General features: G+C 47.3%; 1 protein-coding gene across 1 annotated transcript; it reads right to left on the bottom strand.

Moving 5' to 3' along the window:
• Positions 1–6,959: 6,959 nt before the first annotated feature.
• Positions 6,960–9,528, bottom strand: LOC133915930 (PLASMODESMATA CALLOSE-BINDING PROTEIN 4-like). The gene is made up of 4 exons (XM_062359338.1): positions 9,170–9,528; positions 8,668–8,907; positions 8,484–8,517; positions 6,960–7,514 (listed from the first exon to the last, which is right to left on the bottom strand). The coding sequence occupies exons 1-4, from the start codon at positions 9,231–9,233 to the stop codon at positions 7,298–7,300; spliced, it is 555 nt and encodes a 184-aa protein (XP_062215322.1). The 5' UTR covers positions 9,234–9,528; the 3' UTR covers positions 6,960–7,297.
• Positions 9,529–18,393: the final 8,865 nt, after the last annotated feature.

The following is an 18,393-nucleotide window of genomic DNA, read 5'->3' as shown; positions in this document are numbered from 1 at the left end:
TCTATCGCTCGGGCCTCCACCAAACAACACAGTGGTAAAAGTCCAGATGCTACCAATCTGTATCGTTTGGAATAATCATCTAACAATATGTTTAATTACGTGATTATCTAAACTCTTACAAAATTACTGGAACCAATAATCATCTAACAATATGTTTAATTACGTTTAATTCACTACAATCAATATTGCTCCTAAGCAAACTAAACAATTTAAACTAATTAAGCCCCCATATACTTAATAAAATCCCTAATTATATGTATAATTATTACCTACATCACTATTTTGTAAAGTCTATGTAATCAAAAATACCGTACTCTAAATACAATTATACATCTTATGACTATCCTTCCATAATCAAATAGATATTTACAATAAACTACAATAGACATAAAAGCCTAATTTCCTGATTACCATGCTAAACCCTAGATCTCATCTAATGTAACCACAAGTCTGTTACTAAACCTTAGATCTAATGGTATTTTAATTACTAATAAAAATAGAAGTCTAGAAAATTTACTAAAACCCGAGATTAAGACGTCCGCGGATCAAAAATAGTAGGACTTCACCGTACTACCAGCCTCTCCTCTCCTCCCTTCCCCTTTCTTTCTTTTTTTCTGGAATATTAAAATGGCACTTTTGGCTGAATTTCAGCTCTTTTATAGGGCTAACCTGCGCGAGCGGGAGGCTAACCGCCCTTTCAGATAGCCTAACCGCTCTCTAAGGGCCAGACGGTGCTAGCCGTGTCACCGTGGCACTCTTACCATCCTGTGAAAGGGCTCACCTATTCCTACAAATATTTTTAACTAACATATATTTTTGTTAATATTTATGCTAGAAAATAGAAAAATAAAAATAAAAGTCTCTCTCCTTTCCTCTGTGGGCCGCAGTCCACCGTGTCGTCTGTCCTCGCATGCAAGCTAGCCCGGTCACCTTTCTTCCTCTATCCATTTCTCCCTTTCTCTCTCTCTGTTGTGCTTTGTCTGAAAAGGCGAGAATCAGAGCTGGGAACGGGAGCAACATCTATAAGCTCGCTGCCGAGTTAGGGCATAAGCTCTAGAGCCACCCAGAGTCTTCATCTTCTTCGGCGCCGGCCAAGGACATCACTGTACCTGATCTTGGGCACCGAAGCCGGTTCGTTGTTGTCGAGGGTCTCTCCGGCATCGCAAGAACAAGCGGAAGCTCCACGAAGCGAACTCGACCACCAATCACCACTGGAGCGTCGTCCCTGACATCGGTCGAGGATCCTAGCTGTCGTGCAGCATCGCCAACCCCTTTTGAAGCAACCCTGACGTCCAAATCTTGCCTAGGTGAGTTCGCTAGAGCCGTTTGTTCCTGTTCTGCCGCACTTCGTCGAGAGTAGAAGACCGTAGCGATTGTCCGGCCAAACTCTGGCTGTGCGCCGCCATTACTGCTGACCTCACTACCGCGCGGTCGTCGAAACCGAGCAGAGCTCTTTCTGCCGTTAGATTTAGGATGGGTGGATATGATTAGATGGGAGCGTACCCCTTCGGCTCAAGAGATCTCGACTGTTACATCGTCCTTTATGCGGCTTAGATTTAATGAGCATATAACCAAATTAGCCTACCACCGTAGCACTCAACATCAGCCTTTGTGCTTGATTGGCAGCCACATGGCGCTTAGTCAGACGCTAGGTCATTGTCCAGTCAGTGATTGTTTTGTTTTTCAATTAATTTTTGCATAATGACATCATATATTCTGAATAATGTGCAATAATTACATTTCCAGGTGAAATAATTTGAAAAAATAGGATAAAATTGGAAATAGTTTTAATAATGTTTAATTATGTTTTTATAATTTTATTTATTCTATTTAATGTTTTTATATAGTTTTGTCAATCAAATAAATGCTAATAAATTCTCGAAAAAATCCTAGAATATCTCGAAAAATCATAGATGACTCTGAAAAGTTCTAAAAAAAATCCTAATCATGTAATTTTATTTGTAGTTAATGTTTTTTCATGTTATAATCTTTTGGAAGTCTTAACTTGTTAGCAGTAGCTATGATTTGACCTGTTCTTTCACTAGAAAGTCCGAAAAATTGTCATCTTGATGATGATTGTTATGTGATGTTCACTTTTTTTGATCTTGGTGTTTATGTGTTGCCTTTTTACTTATGCTCGTGAGTAGACGTTAGCATTCCAGATGAACTAGAAGGACTTTAGGACTATGATTTTGAAGATCCAACTGAGTATAGTGGCAAGATGTATTCTTAAACATATTTATCCTAGTTTTTAAAATATTTTGTTTTACAAATATGTATTTTAATAATATTGTCAGAAATCCCAAGTGTTAGTTTTTACCCTAGTTTTTTCTTATCATCCTTGTCCTCATGGTTTGGTTTTGGGTTATGGAAGGATAGATGGTGCTTAGTCTTTGGGATGGTGATTATGATAACGGATTTATGGAATATGATAATAGTCATATATAATAATGATAAAATATGCTAATTTAAATTTTGTTGCATCATAGTATAGGGATTTGAGCAAGTGGGTTGATGAGACTAGTACAAGATGTACGGTTGGGTTGTGATAGTCCATCTTAAATCTAAGGATAGTTCGTGGAGTGATCTTTCCAAATAAATAGTACAACAACAAGCTTGGTATGAGACGAGCCTAGTCAATTAATTTGCGTACTCTCAGCATTATGTAGACTATCCGGTTGTGTGAAACGATAGAGTGTACTTCTAGGGTTTCCATTGGCGTAAGAGGGGGCTTCTGTTGATGAGGTATATTCACATAGTGGTTTAACCTTAGCGGGTATGCACGTGATGAGAGGGGTATTGTAAAGGCTTTGTTGTAATTTCCTGGCTGCACACCTCGGAAGTGTGTAAGTGTTATGTGAACATAGGAATAATGGACAATCATGACTTGAGGATAAAGTGTAAAACCTTTGGAGAGTGTAAAATTATTTAATCAACCATACTCACGGTTACAAGTGGTAAGAAAAACCTCATATAATTAGAACTTGATGGTTCGGTAGGTTTGGTCATTCATGGTGTGAAAACTATAATTGAGGTGTTGTTCAACCTCGGTGGTCGGAACCATGGTTAAGGTGTTGGAAGGATGGTTAAATCAAGATGGTTGGAATCTTGATATGACCATTTATTTACTATAGTTCACTTAATTTGCTAGTTGCTTTTCAAATGTTTTTACATAATGTTGTTTTATGCAAAAGAGCAATATTGCCATATTATTGTTAAGCCTTCATATGCGTATTATTTTCTCACAACTTGCTGAGTACGATATGTGCTCACTCTTGATATTACCAAGCACTCAGTTGGAGAAGGTATTAAAAATTTCGCTGCTCATGGATCGTTCTAAAATTATTTCTATGTCGGATTAGCCTATGAGGTCGTCGTGAAGGATTAGAGTCCATATAGTTTCATTACAGTTTTATTTGGATCTTAGCCTTTGAAGGTCACTTTTGTAAGATGATTAATGACGATTAAGTGTGATATTGTAATGAGATTCATCTATGAAGTTACTATGTCTTGGAATTGATTCATATACTCAACACAAAGATGTGATTGGTCATTTTCTTGGACTGATCTCGACAAGACACACTTGACCCCAATAGGTCAGTGGTTGGTAGGGAGGTCGATGAGCTCCCATGTGTCATTGTCGTTGATAAACTTTTCATCTCGTCAAACATTGTGTGCCACAAGCATTCATGCTGCTCTACCTCGCTCAACGAGGTTGGCTCATCAACCGTGATGAAGAGTAGCTTGGAGTCCAGAACACGCAGCATGAGCCCACACGACGAAGTTGGCTCGAGGACGTTGTTGATGCTGCAAAATCGGAGTGGAGCATCGTTGAGGTCCTCCTCTGATTTTGCCAATGACATTGCGAACTCTACTACGCTTAGCACCACGAGTGTTGCCACGTCCACCGTGCTTGTGTTGTTGTACGCGCGTTGCCTGGTCCATGTGGCGACTCCTGGTGGCTGACCATGTCATCGGCCTCCACCACCCTAGGTGTGTACACTGTAGTGGAGTACAATGAACATCTCCCTCGTGCTCACCGTGTTGGCCTCACTATAACCACTCTAGTCCCACTGCGCCGCTTCATTGAAGATGACATCATGTGTCACGTGCACATGTTTGCTAACAAGGTCCTCCTCTGGGTTTGCCAGTGACATTGTGAACTCTACTACGCTCAGCACCATGAGTGTTGCCGCATCCATTGTGCTTGTGTTATTGTACGCGCGTTGCCTGGTCCATGTGGTGACTCCTGGTGGTTGACTATGTCATCGACCTCCACCACCCTAGGTGTCTACACTGTAGTGGAGTACAATGAACATCTCCCTCATGCTCACCGTGTTGGCCTCACTATGACCGCTCTAGTCCCACTGTGCCGCTTCATTGAAGATGACATCGTGCGTCACATGCACATGTTTGCTAACAAGGTCCTCCTCTGGGTTTGCCAGTGACATTGTGAACTCTACTACGCTCAGCACCACGAGTCTTGCCGCGTCCACCGTGCTTGTGTTGTTGTACACGTGTTTCCTGGTCCATGTGGTGACTCCTGGTGGCTGACCATATCATCAGCCTCCACCACCCTAGGTGTGTACACTGTAGTGGAGTACAATGAACATCTCCCTCATGCTCACCGTGTTGGCCTCACTATGACCGTTGTAGTCCCACTACGCCACTTCATCGAAGATGACATCGTGCGTCACGTGCACATGTTTGCTAACAAGGTCATACACACAGTACACCATGGAGTCGCTCTCATAACTGGCAGAAACCATCGGGCTATTGTGGTCGTCCATTTTCTTCAAGTGAGGCTTCATGTTCCTGACGTGCATGATTCAGCCAAAAGTGTGGAGGAAGTGCACCACCGACCGCATGCCATGCCAAGCTTCATACAGATTCTTTTGACACTCTAAGTTGGCTCATGGTTGAGGATGAAGATGGCGGTGGAGACGGCCTCACCCCCAGAATGTTCTGGGGAGGTCCTTGTCTTCGGCATGCTTTGGGTCATGGTTACCACTGTCTGATAACGGTGTTCAATGGTCATGTTCTGTTGTGGAGAATAGAGGATTATAAGCTGCTGATGTACACCATGTTTGGTGCACTAGTCCCCAAAATCCACAGATGTGAACTCACCACCACAATCGTTGCAAAGTACCTTGACTTCCTTCTTGACTCCCACCTTCACCATGACTTGGAACCACTTGATCACCGTCGAAGCTTGGTCCTTACTCACGAGGAGACTAAGCCACATTTAGTGGCTAAGTCATCCACAAGCAACAGGAAGTAGCGGTTGCCGCTCGATGTCTTTGGTGTGATCGGCCCACAGAGGTCGCCATGAAAGAGGTCAAGGATGTGCTTCACGTGCTATCATGATTGCTCCATGAATAAGCTTCACCACTGCTTGACGGTGAGGCAACTACCACACACTTGACCCACCTGATCAATGTGTGGTAGCCCTCATACCATCTTGCGTTGGGCGAGCTTACATATTTCCTAAAAGGTTATATGGTCATACCTGGCATGCCAACGCTAGGACTCATCGGAGCTCCTCGCCGATAGGCATACTGGGTGTGTGATGTCGTGGCTGAGCATGTATAGCCGGCTAGGAGAGCACCTCACCCTCGCCAGGAGTAGTCAACCAGCATCTGACAGCCATTCTCATCAAGCTGCCTGATGGTAATGATATTGGTGGCGAGCTGGAAAATGAAGTGGACCCCTATGAGTGCGCGGTGCTTGCCGGTATTGTAGGTGAACAAAATCATGCCACACCCCTCGATGTCGATGATGGAGCCATCACTGAACTTGACAGTGCCCCAGATTCCAGAGTTCATCGTAGAAGGCGACGCATGACCCGATCATGTGGTTCGTGGCGCCGGTGTCAAGGTACCATAGCAGATCATCATGGTCCTCCTCTTGATCCAACTGTGCAAATACCTTCGCCTCGACCAGTTGGACAGGGCTGCGTCATGATGGATGGGATGCCAACATGACGGGTTGGTCGGAGTGGACATGGCAGGCGGTGTGACACAAGACTTGGCCATCAAAGGCGTGGGCTCATCATCTTTGCCCTGCATCAGGTGGGCCTCGACCAAATTTTCCGCAAATTCCGACATTGGTCCTAACCATCTCCAGGGCCAGACGTGTTGGTGTTGCCGTCATGTGGCCTATCGTGATCGTGCTTGTGGTTCTTTCCATGACGTTGATGGTGCCACCGTTGCCATTGCTACTAGATCATCCCTCGCCATCGCACTTCCTCATGCAAGCTAGCCACTCCTCCTCAGTGAGGAGTAGCTTCTGCCCGCCTTTGCCACCTGAAGAGCTGAGCTTGTATCTTTGCTCCACAGCACACAAGCGACCAGCCACCTCCTCAGCCGATAGCGTGCTCAGATCAAAGAGGGTCTTGATGGAGATGACAACCTACAGAAATTTTTGTAGCACCTCAACATCAGTTACTTCATCCCCCATGACTTAAGTTGTTGGTGAGGCTCATGATCCTCATGGCAAAGTCATCGACAAACTCACCACCTTTGAACTAGATCTCACCGAGCTTGTATCACAGCTTCTGTGCGTCAGCTTCTCTGACACACAAATGCCCTGCCGCCAGGCTCAATCGCCTCCCAAACACCATGTGCTTGCAGGTTGAGCCACATCACAAATGCCCTATCGGTGTAGTTCATTCAGATGAGCTTGGGATGTACCACTAAACCCGATGGCTCCTTGATGATGTGGTGCACGATCACCTCACGACCATTGTCGTCATGGTGCCACAGTCGGCACAAAGGAGGTGTCGGTGAGCTATGAAGGCCCCGTCGCAGAGGATTCCTTCACTACGCGCCCCTAGAAGCCCACGATGATATAGCTGTGGTTGGATCTACAACATAAGCTTTGATGCCAAATATTGGAAATGCCAAGCCGAACACACAAGAACACAAGCATAATTTTTGCACTGCGTTGACTAGCTTGCATCTTTTGTGGTTTTTTCTCCTTTTATTTATCAACCAAACAACAGATCTCATGTCTTACAAACGGCAAAGCACTAATTTACTAATTAACTTGAGCTAGAACACTAACTACGATGCATGCTAATGATGCCCACGTTAATGACGAGTAATGCTGAGGCGCTGAATGGATGCACATCTCAGGCCCATGCAGAAAACAGCTGATTAAAAACTCCTACATGCAGAAACGGAAAAAACAAACTGCTCAGGATTAAAAACCTACCAACACAGATTGATTTGCTCCAACCAATTCACATTCAATTCCCTTTTGATAGTTCATAGAAATATCGAAAACATAGTGGGAGCTAATGCAGAGCTAGGAATGAGAGGATGGCGATGGCGAGGAAGGCAGCCAGCTGAACGCTGGGGAGTAAGCTGGCCGCCCCGCCGTCAAGGCTGCCTGTGCCCGTCGGTCCCATACTGCTGCCCATCCCGGTGCCGTTTGTCCCCGTGCCGAAACCGGGGCTCAAGGTGCCCGTCGTCGCGCCACCGGCGGTTGTGGTGCCCGCAGTCCCAACAGCACTGCATCAGCAACAAGAAGGGGGAAATACTTTTGTTACTATATATGTACTCTGAAGCCAAACAAGAACACGGTCGGTTCAAGATAATGCACAATAAAAGAATGTTAACGATTAATTCGTTGTATTCATGTCCCTGAAAGAGACTGCAGTACCAATTCAATATGGTTTCAGGAAATTGACAAACTTGCATATTCAGAGAACTAGAAAAAAAGTTTCTTTTTCAATAATTTTTTTACTTTTGAGTTCAATTGTCAGAGTCTGATTTATGTGGGTTGTTTCCATTTGAAAAGGCCCTTACTGATATTTAAGGAGCAAAGCATTCTGTTGGTTTTACTCTCGTTTGCCTACAGACCTGACGCACTTGCGAGAAAGCTGTCTTCTTTTTCGTTAAGACGCAGCCAATCCCTCTTTACAGAAAACCATGACAAAACTGCGAGCCAGGAAAAGCCAAGCATTTGGATTTTTGACAGCATCAGAAAAGAAGAAAGCTGTCTGTAAAAAGTTTCTATTACTTCATGTAGAGAAAGCGTGGGCTTCCATTTCAAATCGGTTAGGAAAGATGGGAGCAAGCTTCAAGGCAAAGGAAGAGTTACATCACTGCTTCAGATGTCACAACGAATTAATTGGTCAAACTTCTGAAGCAATATATTTAGGAGGAACTTATGTTTAGCATCTAATGCAGACGTGTAAAACCGAGACACCACTTGTTTGCTTGCAAAGTAATCGCATCAACCTGATCTAGATAGTGTAATTAATATAATATTGCAGCCTGATATTAGTTTACTAATGTCGGTGAAGCATATGCATGATTAACAGCTGAAAGGTGTTGGGCACACTGATTTGACTACTTTTGGCGAAACGATTTGACCATATTCCATGGTAGCGCAGAAGTACGGTTTATTCTACAAGAACAAAAAGCAAGTGCTATCAAGCATCTGGTGGAGGAACAAAGAGGTTGGCAAGAATGTACCTGGCGCTTGAAGGGAAAGTGCACCCGGAATAACCTGCAGGAAGCATCAACAGGTAATGCAAGAACATGTATCAGATTACAGAATACATTATTTAGTGCTAACTCTAAGAAAACAAATCTAAGAATGAAACTAAGAAGTCCTCGAATTAATTTGTGTGTAGTTTGAGCAGACAGAAAGACGCACTGGGGTCGGTGGTGGAGATGGTGGCAGCGCCGCTGAAGTCGCAGGTGGCGCCCTTGGCCTTGTTGTTCTGGTAGTAGCTATTGGCGGCCCAGGAGCAGTGGGCGGCGACGGTGTTGGGGTTGTAGCAGCCGCCACCCTGCAGGATGGCCGTGCAGTCCGCGCCGCCCTGAGGCCCGCAGGAGAAGTCGATCGCCTTCTGCAGCACCGCCGTCGGCTGATCCGACCGGCACAAGCAGAACTCTGCCGTGCCAGGCCAAGAAATTATTTTCATCTAACAATTAGTATCAGCACGCACATGTGGATTGATGAATGCATTCAGATGCTTTCTTGCTTCATCAGGAGAACAAGGAAAAGCTTCCCTTTTTCAGAGATGAAAATAAGGAAGGAAAGAACAAGGAAAAGCTTCCCTTTTTCAGTTAAATCCAGGAGATGAAAATAAGGAAGGAAAGAAACCAAAGAAAACCTTTTTTTATTTCTATCTTGAAAATGGAATGCATCCTACCTGAATTAACAAGGGTGGAGGACAAGAGCAGCACGGCCGCCGCCAGCACCAACGACTCCTCCATCACAGAGCCTGCCGGATAAAAAGAAGAAGAAGCAGAGCAGACCAGGAAACCGATGCTGCGGTCTGTGGAGCTCAAATCTCACAGGGCCTCGGTTGGAGCAATGGGCTAGCCTCACCGTAGGGAGAAGTGACAAGGACGAGACGGAGGTCAGTTCCTTTCAGATCCTAGCTTGGAATACCACTTCTGAGCGAGGGAGAGCTCAATTAAGGGAGCGAGCTACTGGCCGTGCTGTACATGCGCGTAGTTACTTATAGCTGGGGAGGCTTGCTTTGCAGTTGCAGGACGACGGCGCGCTACTCTGTATTTGTCGGTTTCATTTTCATCACACCAGAATCTTCTTTTGTTTACTGCTTCTCTAAGTTTTACTGCTTGCTCTGTATTACCCTGTATGCATTGTATAGCCTCGTGCAAGGCAATGTGCAACTAGATTGATCACGATCTGGACTAACCAAAACAAGGAGATCTGGTGTGATCCTAACAAGAATAACAGTACGGCCCGCGAAGCTTATCTCTCCTGCGGATACATGGTAGCGAAGCATTTACCTTTTTTTTTTTTTTTTTTAGGAAACAACGGTGGGGTTTGCCCACCTGAATGCTAACAGCTCGTTTACTTCTCTTTCAACCAGTTCGTTGTTTCTCTCTGTCTAAAAAAAAAACAGCTTGTTGCGTTCTGACAGGATCTGTCCTTTACCAATGCCGCTCCAGTATTTCTTCGCCGCAGCAGAGGCTCAACGGTCAAATCGGATCCTCGTGGGGAAGGGGCGCCACCAGATCTGCTCTAGACTCTGAGCATTCGGATCCTTTTTCTTTTTTGTTCTCGCCTGTCTCCTTTCCCGCTGCAACACGACTGTTCGTTCTTGGGAGATTCTTTTTTGGTGAAGAGATCTCCGTTTTAGAGTTTTAGACCCAAAAATGTTCCTAATTTTTTGCGATCTGTTTTCTGCTTTCTACCAAATTGCTAATCTTAACCCATTTTGGGTAACCGGACGTATAATGACATCAACTCCAGGATATATGGGCATGTCAGGGTCGGTCTTGAGATTTCAGTGGCCGGGGTGAAATTAAAAGTGAGGTCCTATTGAACATAAATATTAAAATATTTATATATTAATTACAAAGATAATATTCTAAGTAGAGTACATGAGCATTTACAATAAGCTTGAACAACTTGGAATGCATCCGTTACGATAAGCTGAAACAAAATTATCGTAAATACTGAACAAAATTGTGAGGGATCAGAATACATATACGTATGCTTACGTTAATGCATGTTAGCTAGGTAGAGATACTCATATGTCTATGTACAACTTGCTGTGTGCAGCTCTAGTTACTTATCGGTACATGCAGCAGTTAGCTTGCAACCATAGTAGCTTTGGAGCTATCTGCTCGCAGGTGCCAGCACCACAGTACAAACGCTGGACCCATTGATCGTCAGAGCAAGCGGGGACCTTTCCATATTTCAAACGTGCGATCTCAACAAGGGTCAGATCCATTTGAGGTGGAGTAGAAACTATATAGCAGAAAAACCAGCAACGAAAACTCATATGGCAATGGTTGATGCATGTCCTTAGAGTCATGGTCCCACGAAACATAAGAAACTAGACTGTCTGTACGGAAGAAAACATGAAACAGACAAACAGCTAAATAGGCTAGGCAGACAGGTCACTTGAATTTTTATGAATCAGAGGAACCAGCCCACTTGCGTCCTACCGTACGGACTACTAAGCCTAGCTACTACTTTAGACCTAGTTATATCTATTGTCGTACGGACTGTTAGGTATGTATATTATACACAATTACATTAAGAGGGGCCCCTCGGCTTTGGAGGACTGGGGCGGCCGCCCCGCTCGACCCCCCTCAGGGGTGACCCTGGGGCCTGTTTGGTTTTGTGGTGCCTACGTGAAAACCAGGCCAAATTTCAGCCAGTTTGGTTTAAAAAATAAAGGAGATGAAAATGAATCGGTTAACCGGCTCTCGCTATTTGTCACCCCCTCCAAGACCCTAACTAACCACTAATTTTGAAAAAAATTTATTCCTCCAATAAAAATATTTTTCTCCCCGTAAAATGAATCCTTATCAGCAATGGCTTCTTCAAGCTCCGAATCCTCCTTCCACATCTCTTCAATTATGCTTGAGATGTGCTCCCCTTATCAGCTACGCCCCTTAGTTATATCTCCTGCATATCCCCAACGTCTTGCTCGTCCTCCACAGTTGTTAGGTGTGCTTCATCTACCATTGCCTGACTTGTTCCTGCTACTGCTTCCCGAGCTCTCTCTCTCTCTCTCTCTCTCTCTCTCTCTCTCTGGTAGTTTGCGGCAATTGCACCCTGAGCGAGCATCCTTTGACCTCGATGGGGGTCACAGCTTCGTCGCCATATAGGAGGTGGAAGGGGGTGAACCCGGTGGCTCACATGACCATGGTGCGGAGAGACCACAAAACCTTAGGAAGCTCTTCGACCCATAGGCCTTGAGCTAGGTCGATGAGTTGGCAATTTAAGCTAGAGAGAATGTTACCGTTGGCCCGTTCGACGACCCCATTAGACTGAGGATGACGAACGGTAGCGAAGCATAATTCGATGTTGAGGTCATTGCAGAAATGTCTAAAAGGCCCCAGAGTCGAATTGTGCTCCGTTGTCGACTGTGAGCTGTTGTGGGATGCCGAAGTGGCAGATTATCTTCTTCCAGAAGAATTTCTGGACATTCTTCTATGTGATCGCTATGAGGGGCTCGGCCTCGACCCATTTGGAGAAGTATTCCAATGCTACCACCGCGTAGCGAAGGTTGCCTTGGGCACGAGGGAATGGACAGATGAAGTCTATGCCCCAACGAGCTAGGGGCCAGACGGGAGCGATCGGTTGTAGGGGAGCGGGGGGCGGTGGTTTCGACATCCCATCCATTGGCATCCTTGGTAGGTGCGGACAAGGTCTTCCACATCGGACATGATTGTAGGCCAGTGGAGCCCCTGGCAAGTGCCTTGCCAGCTAGGGCGCGAGGCGCCAAATGATTTCCATAGAGGCCTTCATCTATCTCCCAGAGGAGGTTGGCCCCATCTTGCCTAGTAATGCAGCGAAGGAGGGGAGCGCAGACACCTGTCTTATAAAGGGTGCCATCTATGAGACGGTAGCCCTTGGCGTAATGCTCAATGTGATAGAGCACATTCAGGTCTTCCGGCTCTTCTATTTCACTCAGGAAGGATAAGAGGGGAGCTCTCCAGTCCATGGTTTCGATGGGGAGAATGGTGGCGACCGTCTCATCAAGAGCTTTAGTAGTCGGCTAGTGTAGGGTCTCGAGGAAGGCGCCCAACGATAGGTCCTTGCCCGTGGCAATAGCTTTTTCCAAGGAATGTACCTGGCCGTTGTTTGTTCGTGGTATGCTCTAGATTGATATGTCACAGAAATATGCTTCGACCTTACGGAAGGCTTCGAGGTATCTTGCCATGTCCGGATGTTGAACTTGGAAGCTCTTGTCAACATGGCCGGCGACGATTTGAGAGTCAGTCTAGATGATGACTCTAGCTGCTCCTAAGGCTCGGACCTTTCGGAGGCCTAAGAGGACGGCTTCATATTCGGCTATGTTGTTGGTCATCTTGAAATCTAGGTGGGGCAGTGAATTGGACTTGCTACCCTATAGGGGAGATGAGAACCGCACTTGCTCCGGCGCCCATGGAGCCATATGTTCCATCGGTGTAGATAGTCCAGATATCTTGGGGAGGGGTAGTGGCGGGTTCAGCAGGTGCCGGAGTCCATTCAGCGATGAAGTCTGCCAAGATTTGGGATTTGATGGTGGTGCGGGCCACAAACTTTACCATGAAGGGGGCTAGCTCTACTGCCCATTTTCCGATGCGTCTCGTTGCCTCCCGGTTGCGAAACATGTCGCCAAGCGGGTAAGAGGTTGAGACAGTTATGTAGTGGGCAAGGAAGTAGTGCCAAAGCTTACGCAAGGCCATCAGGATGGCATATGCTATCTTTACGAGCTCGGTGTAGCGTGTCTTTACTCTGGCTAAGTCCTCTGATACATAGTATACGGCCTTTGAGCAGAGTGACTGTCACTTTTGTCCTCCCATAGCAGGGCAGCGCTGACAGCAGAGGTAGAGACGAACAAGTATAGGAGCAGCCCTTCACCAAGGAGGGGCATCGCGAGTGTCTTGAGGTGGGAAAGGTGGGCTTTGAGGGCCTTGAATGCTACCAGGCACTCCAGAGTCCAGCTGAATGGTTCGGAGCCCCTCAACATTTTGAAGAAGGGAAGGTTATGCTCAACTGATTTGGCGAGAAAGCGGCTGAGGGATGCGAGGCGGCCAATCAAGCGTTGTATTTCCTTTGGATTGGTGGGAGGTGACATCTCTGCGATGGCACGAATCCTACCAGGGTCAGCACTAATGCCTCTTTAGGAGATGAGATATCCCAGCATTTTTCCGGCTTAGCGCCGAATACGCAGTTCTCCAAGTTGAGCCGTATGCCTATAGCCTGGAGACGATCAAATGTTTTTTGTAGATCGGCAACATGATTAGTTTGAGCTGGCTTTTTACTACGATATCATCCATGTAGGCTTCAATGTTGCGGCCCAGTTGCTGCTCTAGTACCTTGTGTACCAAGTGGGAGAAGGTGGCCTCAGCGTTTCAAAGACCGAAGACATCCGAACGTAGCAGTATACCCCAAAGGATGTAATGAAGCTAGTCTTGCTCTCATCCTCTATTGCCATCCAAACTTGGTGGTACCCAGAGTAGGTGTGTAGGAAGCTTAGCAACTCACAGCTGGCGGTGGAGTCCACTAGCTTGTTGATGCGAGGAAGGGGGTACGGATCCCGAGGGCATACTTTGTTTAGTGATGTGAAATCGATGGACATACGCCACTTCCTTCTATGTTTCTTGATCAGGACGGTTGTTGGAGAGCCAATCAGAGTAAATGACCTTTTGGATAACACCAGCCTTTAGTAGCTTCTAGACTGCTCCTTTGCAGCCTCTACCTTCTCTGGGGAGAGCTTGGGAAGCCCCTGGCGTACAGGCTTGGCCTTTGGATCACCTAAAGAGAGTGTTTGATGATGCAGCGATCGACTCCTAGGAGGTCCTACGGGGACAATGCGAAGGTGTCGAGGTTACCTTGTAGGACAACCAGAAGCTGGGCTTCGCGCTCAGAGATAAGGTCTGCCCCTATTTGGAAGGTTCGGTCGGGTTGGTCTGGATGTATGGAGACACGCTTTATGTCCCCCTCCTGTTACGGCATGGATGTGGCGACCAGGGAGCGGAGCAGGGTGCCTGTACTTGTTGCGAGGCCCTCGCCAAAGATGGTTGGGAGTTCTATCTGGCCTAGGGCATCAAGGGAGGCCCATTGAACCCCTAGAGGGGTCTATGGTCGGGTGAGAGCCGGCTCCGCACGATGCGGAGCTGGTCAAAGGCATGTACGAATAGGAGGTCTGTCAAGCTGCCTCTATCGACCAAAACTCTTTGGACCTCGACTTCGGCGATGTTGACTGAGATGACCAGGGCATCGGAGTGGGGAAACTTCACCCCTTCAGAGTCATGATGGATGCTAGTTGCTCTGATGTGGTTTACACCACATGCATAGTCTCACAACTATTGCTTCGAAGCATAGCCAGAGCTCCCTTCACTGATTATAGTGAGGACAACCTGTTTGCCCTGGGCCCTTTTATCGTTGTATCGCTCCGCGGATGATTGAGGTGGAGAAGGTAAGGCCAGCTGCAGAGAGTTCTGTAAAGCTAGGTGATCAACCTGCCAGCTTGCTGATGGCTTGTGATCTTCGGACCGCTCGTCGATGGTCCCCTCAACCATGGTGAAGGTTACCTGCCTCCCAAGGTACTCCTCTCAGAAGGTTGTAAGGGTCCGGCATTTGTCGATGTTATGTCCTCATCCCATTCCGTGTAGAGTGCACCAGGATTCCTCCTCAGGATACTGGCTCGGGGTGTGGTTTTGCTCCAGGAAGGCTCCGGAGCATCCTCGGCCACGCCCTCTTGGATACTTTTGGTTCGGAGCACCATGGCCTTGGTTGATGTTGTTGACGTTTCGGCACTGTCGCTGCCACCCCCTTTGGCACTCGGAGGTATGTGCCTCCTCGAAGCCCCTCTTTGCTAGGGGAGGGAGGTGTGTGATGATCCCTCCTGCGAATGTGACTTCTCAGGGTCGACGGGGGAAGTCTCGGTAGCTCGTGAGAGCCTCCTACAGAGGTTTTCCTCCTCTGCATGTGCATATTCCTCAAACTTACTCATGAGGACTTCCACTGTGCATATGGGACACCGGTTCAGCCAATCGTATAGGGGTCCTTTGACCAGACCCTGGGTTGGGGCATCAATGATTGAAGTATCTGATATGCCTCTAATCTAGGCCTTGGTTTGAGAAAACCTTTGGAAGTAATCCTAGAGGGTTTCGTTCAGCTCCTGCCTAATAGTGAATAGGCTTTCAGAGGTCACTAGCTCGACAAAAGTGCCCTGGAAGTTGCTCCAGAAGAGGTCTCAGGGTTGGGACCTGGCGTGAATGGCACCATGGTCCAGTGCCCAGACCCATCATATGGCTACCCCTTCCAGGGAGAGAGGGAAACATTTAGCCATGGTGGCCGATCTACCTCCACTGGCCTCTATGGCGAGGGCGTAAGAATGGACAAACTCATCAGGGTCTGAATCGCCCTTGAACTTAGGTAGCTTCGGGGTCTGAAAGCCCTCTAGGAAGGGCGTAGTTTATAGGTCGGTCTGTAGAGGAGACTCGTAGTCTTGTTGAGGATCCTCATGATGCCGGCTTCGAGGCTCCGAAAGCTGAATGTGACGGGTCCTAGTGTCAAAGAGATCATCGACCCTTAGGGCCCAGGCCGGAACAGCGCCGGTCATCACAGGGGCAGCGGTGGTCGTGCGGGTAGCTTGCTACTCGACCCGTAGGGACGTCTGTAGCCCCTTCATATGGGTGTGGAGTGCTGCCAAGCATGATTGACGCTCGGGTGGAATGGTGTTTTCAGCGGTGGCACCGGCCACAGCCCCTAGGGGTGCAGCGGGGGCCTTGCTATGCAACTGTTGTTGCTGTTGGGCCTCCAAGGAAGGGAGCCCTTCGGCACCGGCCATAGCTATGGTCGTGGCCGGGTAGGTGGTGGCCGTAAGGCCCACGTTCCTCCTGGTTGGGGGGCCGTCATTAGCACGACCTGTGCTTAGTCGGCCAGACTTTTGCACAGGCGTGACCGGGGGGGGGGGGGTCAGCACCGGTCGCTGCGGCCTTGGTGCTCTTCTTCTTGGGTGGCATCCTACCTCTCTAGCACTTCTATGTTCGAGTCCCCACAGACAGCATGTTGTTGGCGCAAGAGATGGTCTTGCGCTAACAAGTACAGCGAGAGTTTCTTCTAAGGAGGAGACTCAAGCTTGGAGATGAAGTTTGAGAGGAAGGGGCTGTGAAAATGTAATGATAGTAGAAAAGATTGGTCTAGGGGGAGTATCACTGTGTATCTTTGTGTTTGTGTGTATCTATCCTCCCCCAGATGACCATGCCCCCCCCCCCATTTATAGGGTTGTACGTAGCTTGGTGTACAAATTATCACCAGGTACAAATATCTAGGACCTGGCCGAATTATATGGCCTTATCTTGGGTAACTACTTTTAACCCTACATAGAAGATAAATATCTACCATAACAACTATTGCGGTACAAGCAACCCTATGGGATGAGCCGGTCGCCAATTGCGACCTGGCGCTGTATTGCTAGGGGTGTCAGGATGACCTCCATTGCACTGGAGTGTCAGGATAAGCATCACTTGCATCAGCATTGATTGCCCATCACTTCGTGTCAGGATGGCATCCACTAGCCTTTGTATGGAATGCCGGTCACATCCTTGTAGAGGAAGGATGACCATCATTCTTCCTCTGGAAGATCTTTCTTGAGGCCTGATGACTCACCCCGTAACCTTCTAGAAGTCTACCCAAGTTCGAAGACTAGGGTTGCGGGAGGCATGGCTCCAGGACGCTGAGGCTTTCCTGAAGCTCGGAGGTCCAAAAGCGGCCTTCGGGGGCTTAGGTCCATAGGCATAGGATAGCTGAGCCAAGAGGCCATCTGGGGTCCTTAATAACGACCCCCGACAGACACAATCGATCCAAAGTAGTGGGTTGAGTATGCTTAGATGTGCCTTGCTGCTCTGGTGTTTGCCTGACGCTACTTGCGCAGCACTCACAGAACTCCGTTGGTTCAGTGTCGCCTTCAACCACTTGGACCATCGGCGTGACACTCTCAAAATGAATCAAGAATGCATCGTATAAATTGATGAATGATGGAAAAGTTTACATATGATGCATTGTCGAACAATAATAAAGCATAGGTTTCAAAAACATTTGTAAAGGAACGCTAAACAATCCAGGTTAGAAAAGGTTTGAACCTCGGATAAGACATCCTATGTGCATAAAGCTTGGAGCTACTAGTGGTCAGATCGACGGATAGTGGCGGTTAGACCAGTGGTGTGCAGAGAGTCCAGGGCCTTAGCAGTCAGACCGGCAGTATGGTGGCGGTCAAACCGGCCCTAGTGGTGGTCTAACTCCTGACTATTGGGTTTTGCTGTGGTTTTGAACTAACTTACCAGCAGTCAGACCGTGAGACTCTGTCAGTGCCACTTTTGTGAGGCCGCCGGTGAAGGCATCGGTGAAACCTTCGACAATGAAGGGTACCAAAGTACTCCACAAGACTAGGAGAATGTTTTCTATGATTTTTCGGACAACATGAGGTCCAAACATGTGAAACCCCGTGGATGAGATCTAGATCTAGGTTTAACTTGGGTTTCTCAGTTCAATTCAAAAGAGCGAGCGACTAGGGCTAGGAAATGATAGAAAATGGCATGAGAAGGTTTACCTCAGCGTAGGGGAACTTCCTATCGAATTGGTTTGCCTCGAGGAAGCTTCAATTTGTGGATCGAGCCTCGAGGTGGTCGCTAAGCTTGAGATGAAGCCGGGGAAAAGCGTCTCCGACGATGAAGAAGAGGGGAAAGCCTTCGAGAAGCACAAGGAAGTCCCCACAGTCGATCTCCAATCGTAAGGTTTGGGTGAGGGAGAGGGAGTGAGAGAGAAAAGAGAAAAGAGAGAGCGAGAAAGAGTGATTAAGTCGAGCCTCTGAGTTCTAGCGGTCAGACCACGAAAGCTCCCGGTCGAACCGCAGAAAGTCCACGTGGCTGCCCCTGGCGATCAAACCACTGG

Source organism: Phragmites australis, chromosome 4 (genome assembly GCF_958298935.1).
Source record: "Phragmites australis chromosome 4, lpPhrAust1.1, whole genome shotgun sequence".
NCBI lineage: Eukaryota > Viridiplantae > Streptophyta > Magnoliopsida > Poales > Poaceae > Phragmites > Phragmites australis.
This window is presented reverse-complemented; position numbering and strand designations above follow the sequence as displayed.

What these genes read in the sequence shown, in the direction of transcription:
- LOC133915930 (XM_062359338.1), bottom strand. Translation starts at nt 9,233, where the DNA reads ATGGAGGAGTCGTTGGTGCTGGCGGCGGCCGTGCTGCTCTTGTCCTCC. An exon ending in CATCTCCACCACCGACCCCA is followed by an intron (nt 8,518 to 8,667) that starts GTGCGTCTTTCT and finishes TGCTTCCTGCAG; the next exon opens with GTTATTCCGGGTGCACTTTC. An exon ending in ACTTTCCCTTCAAGCGCCAG is followed by an intron (nt 7,515 to 8,483) that starts GTACATTCTTGC and finishes TTGCTGATGCAG; the next exon opens with TGCTGTTGGGACTGCGGGCA.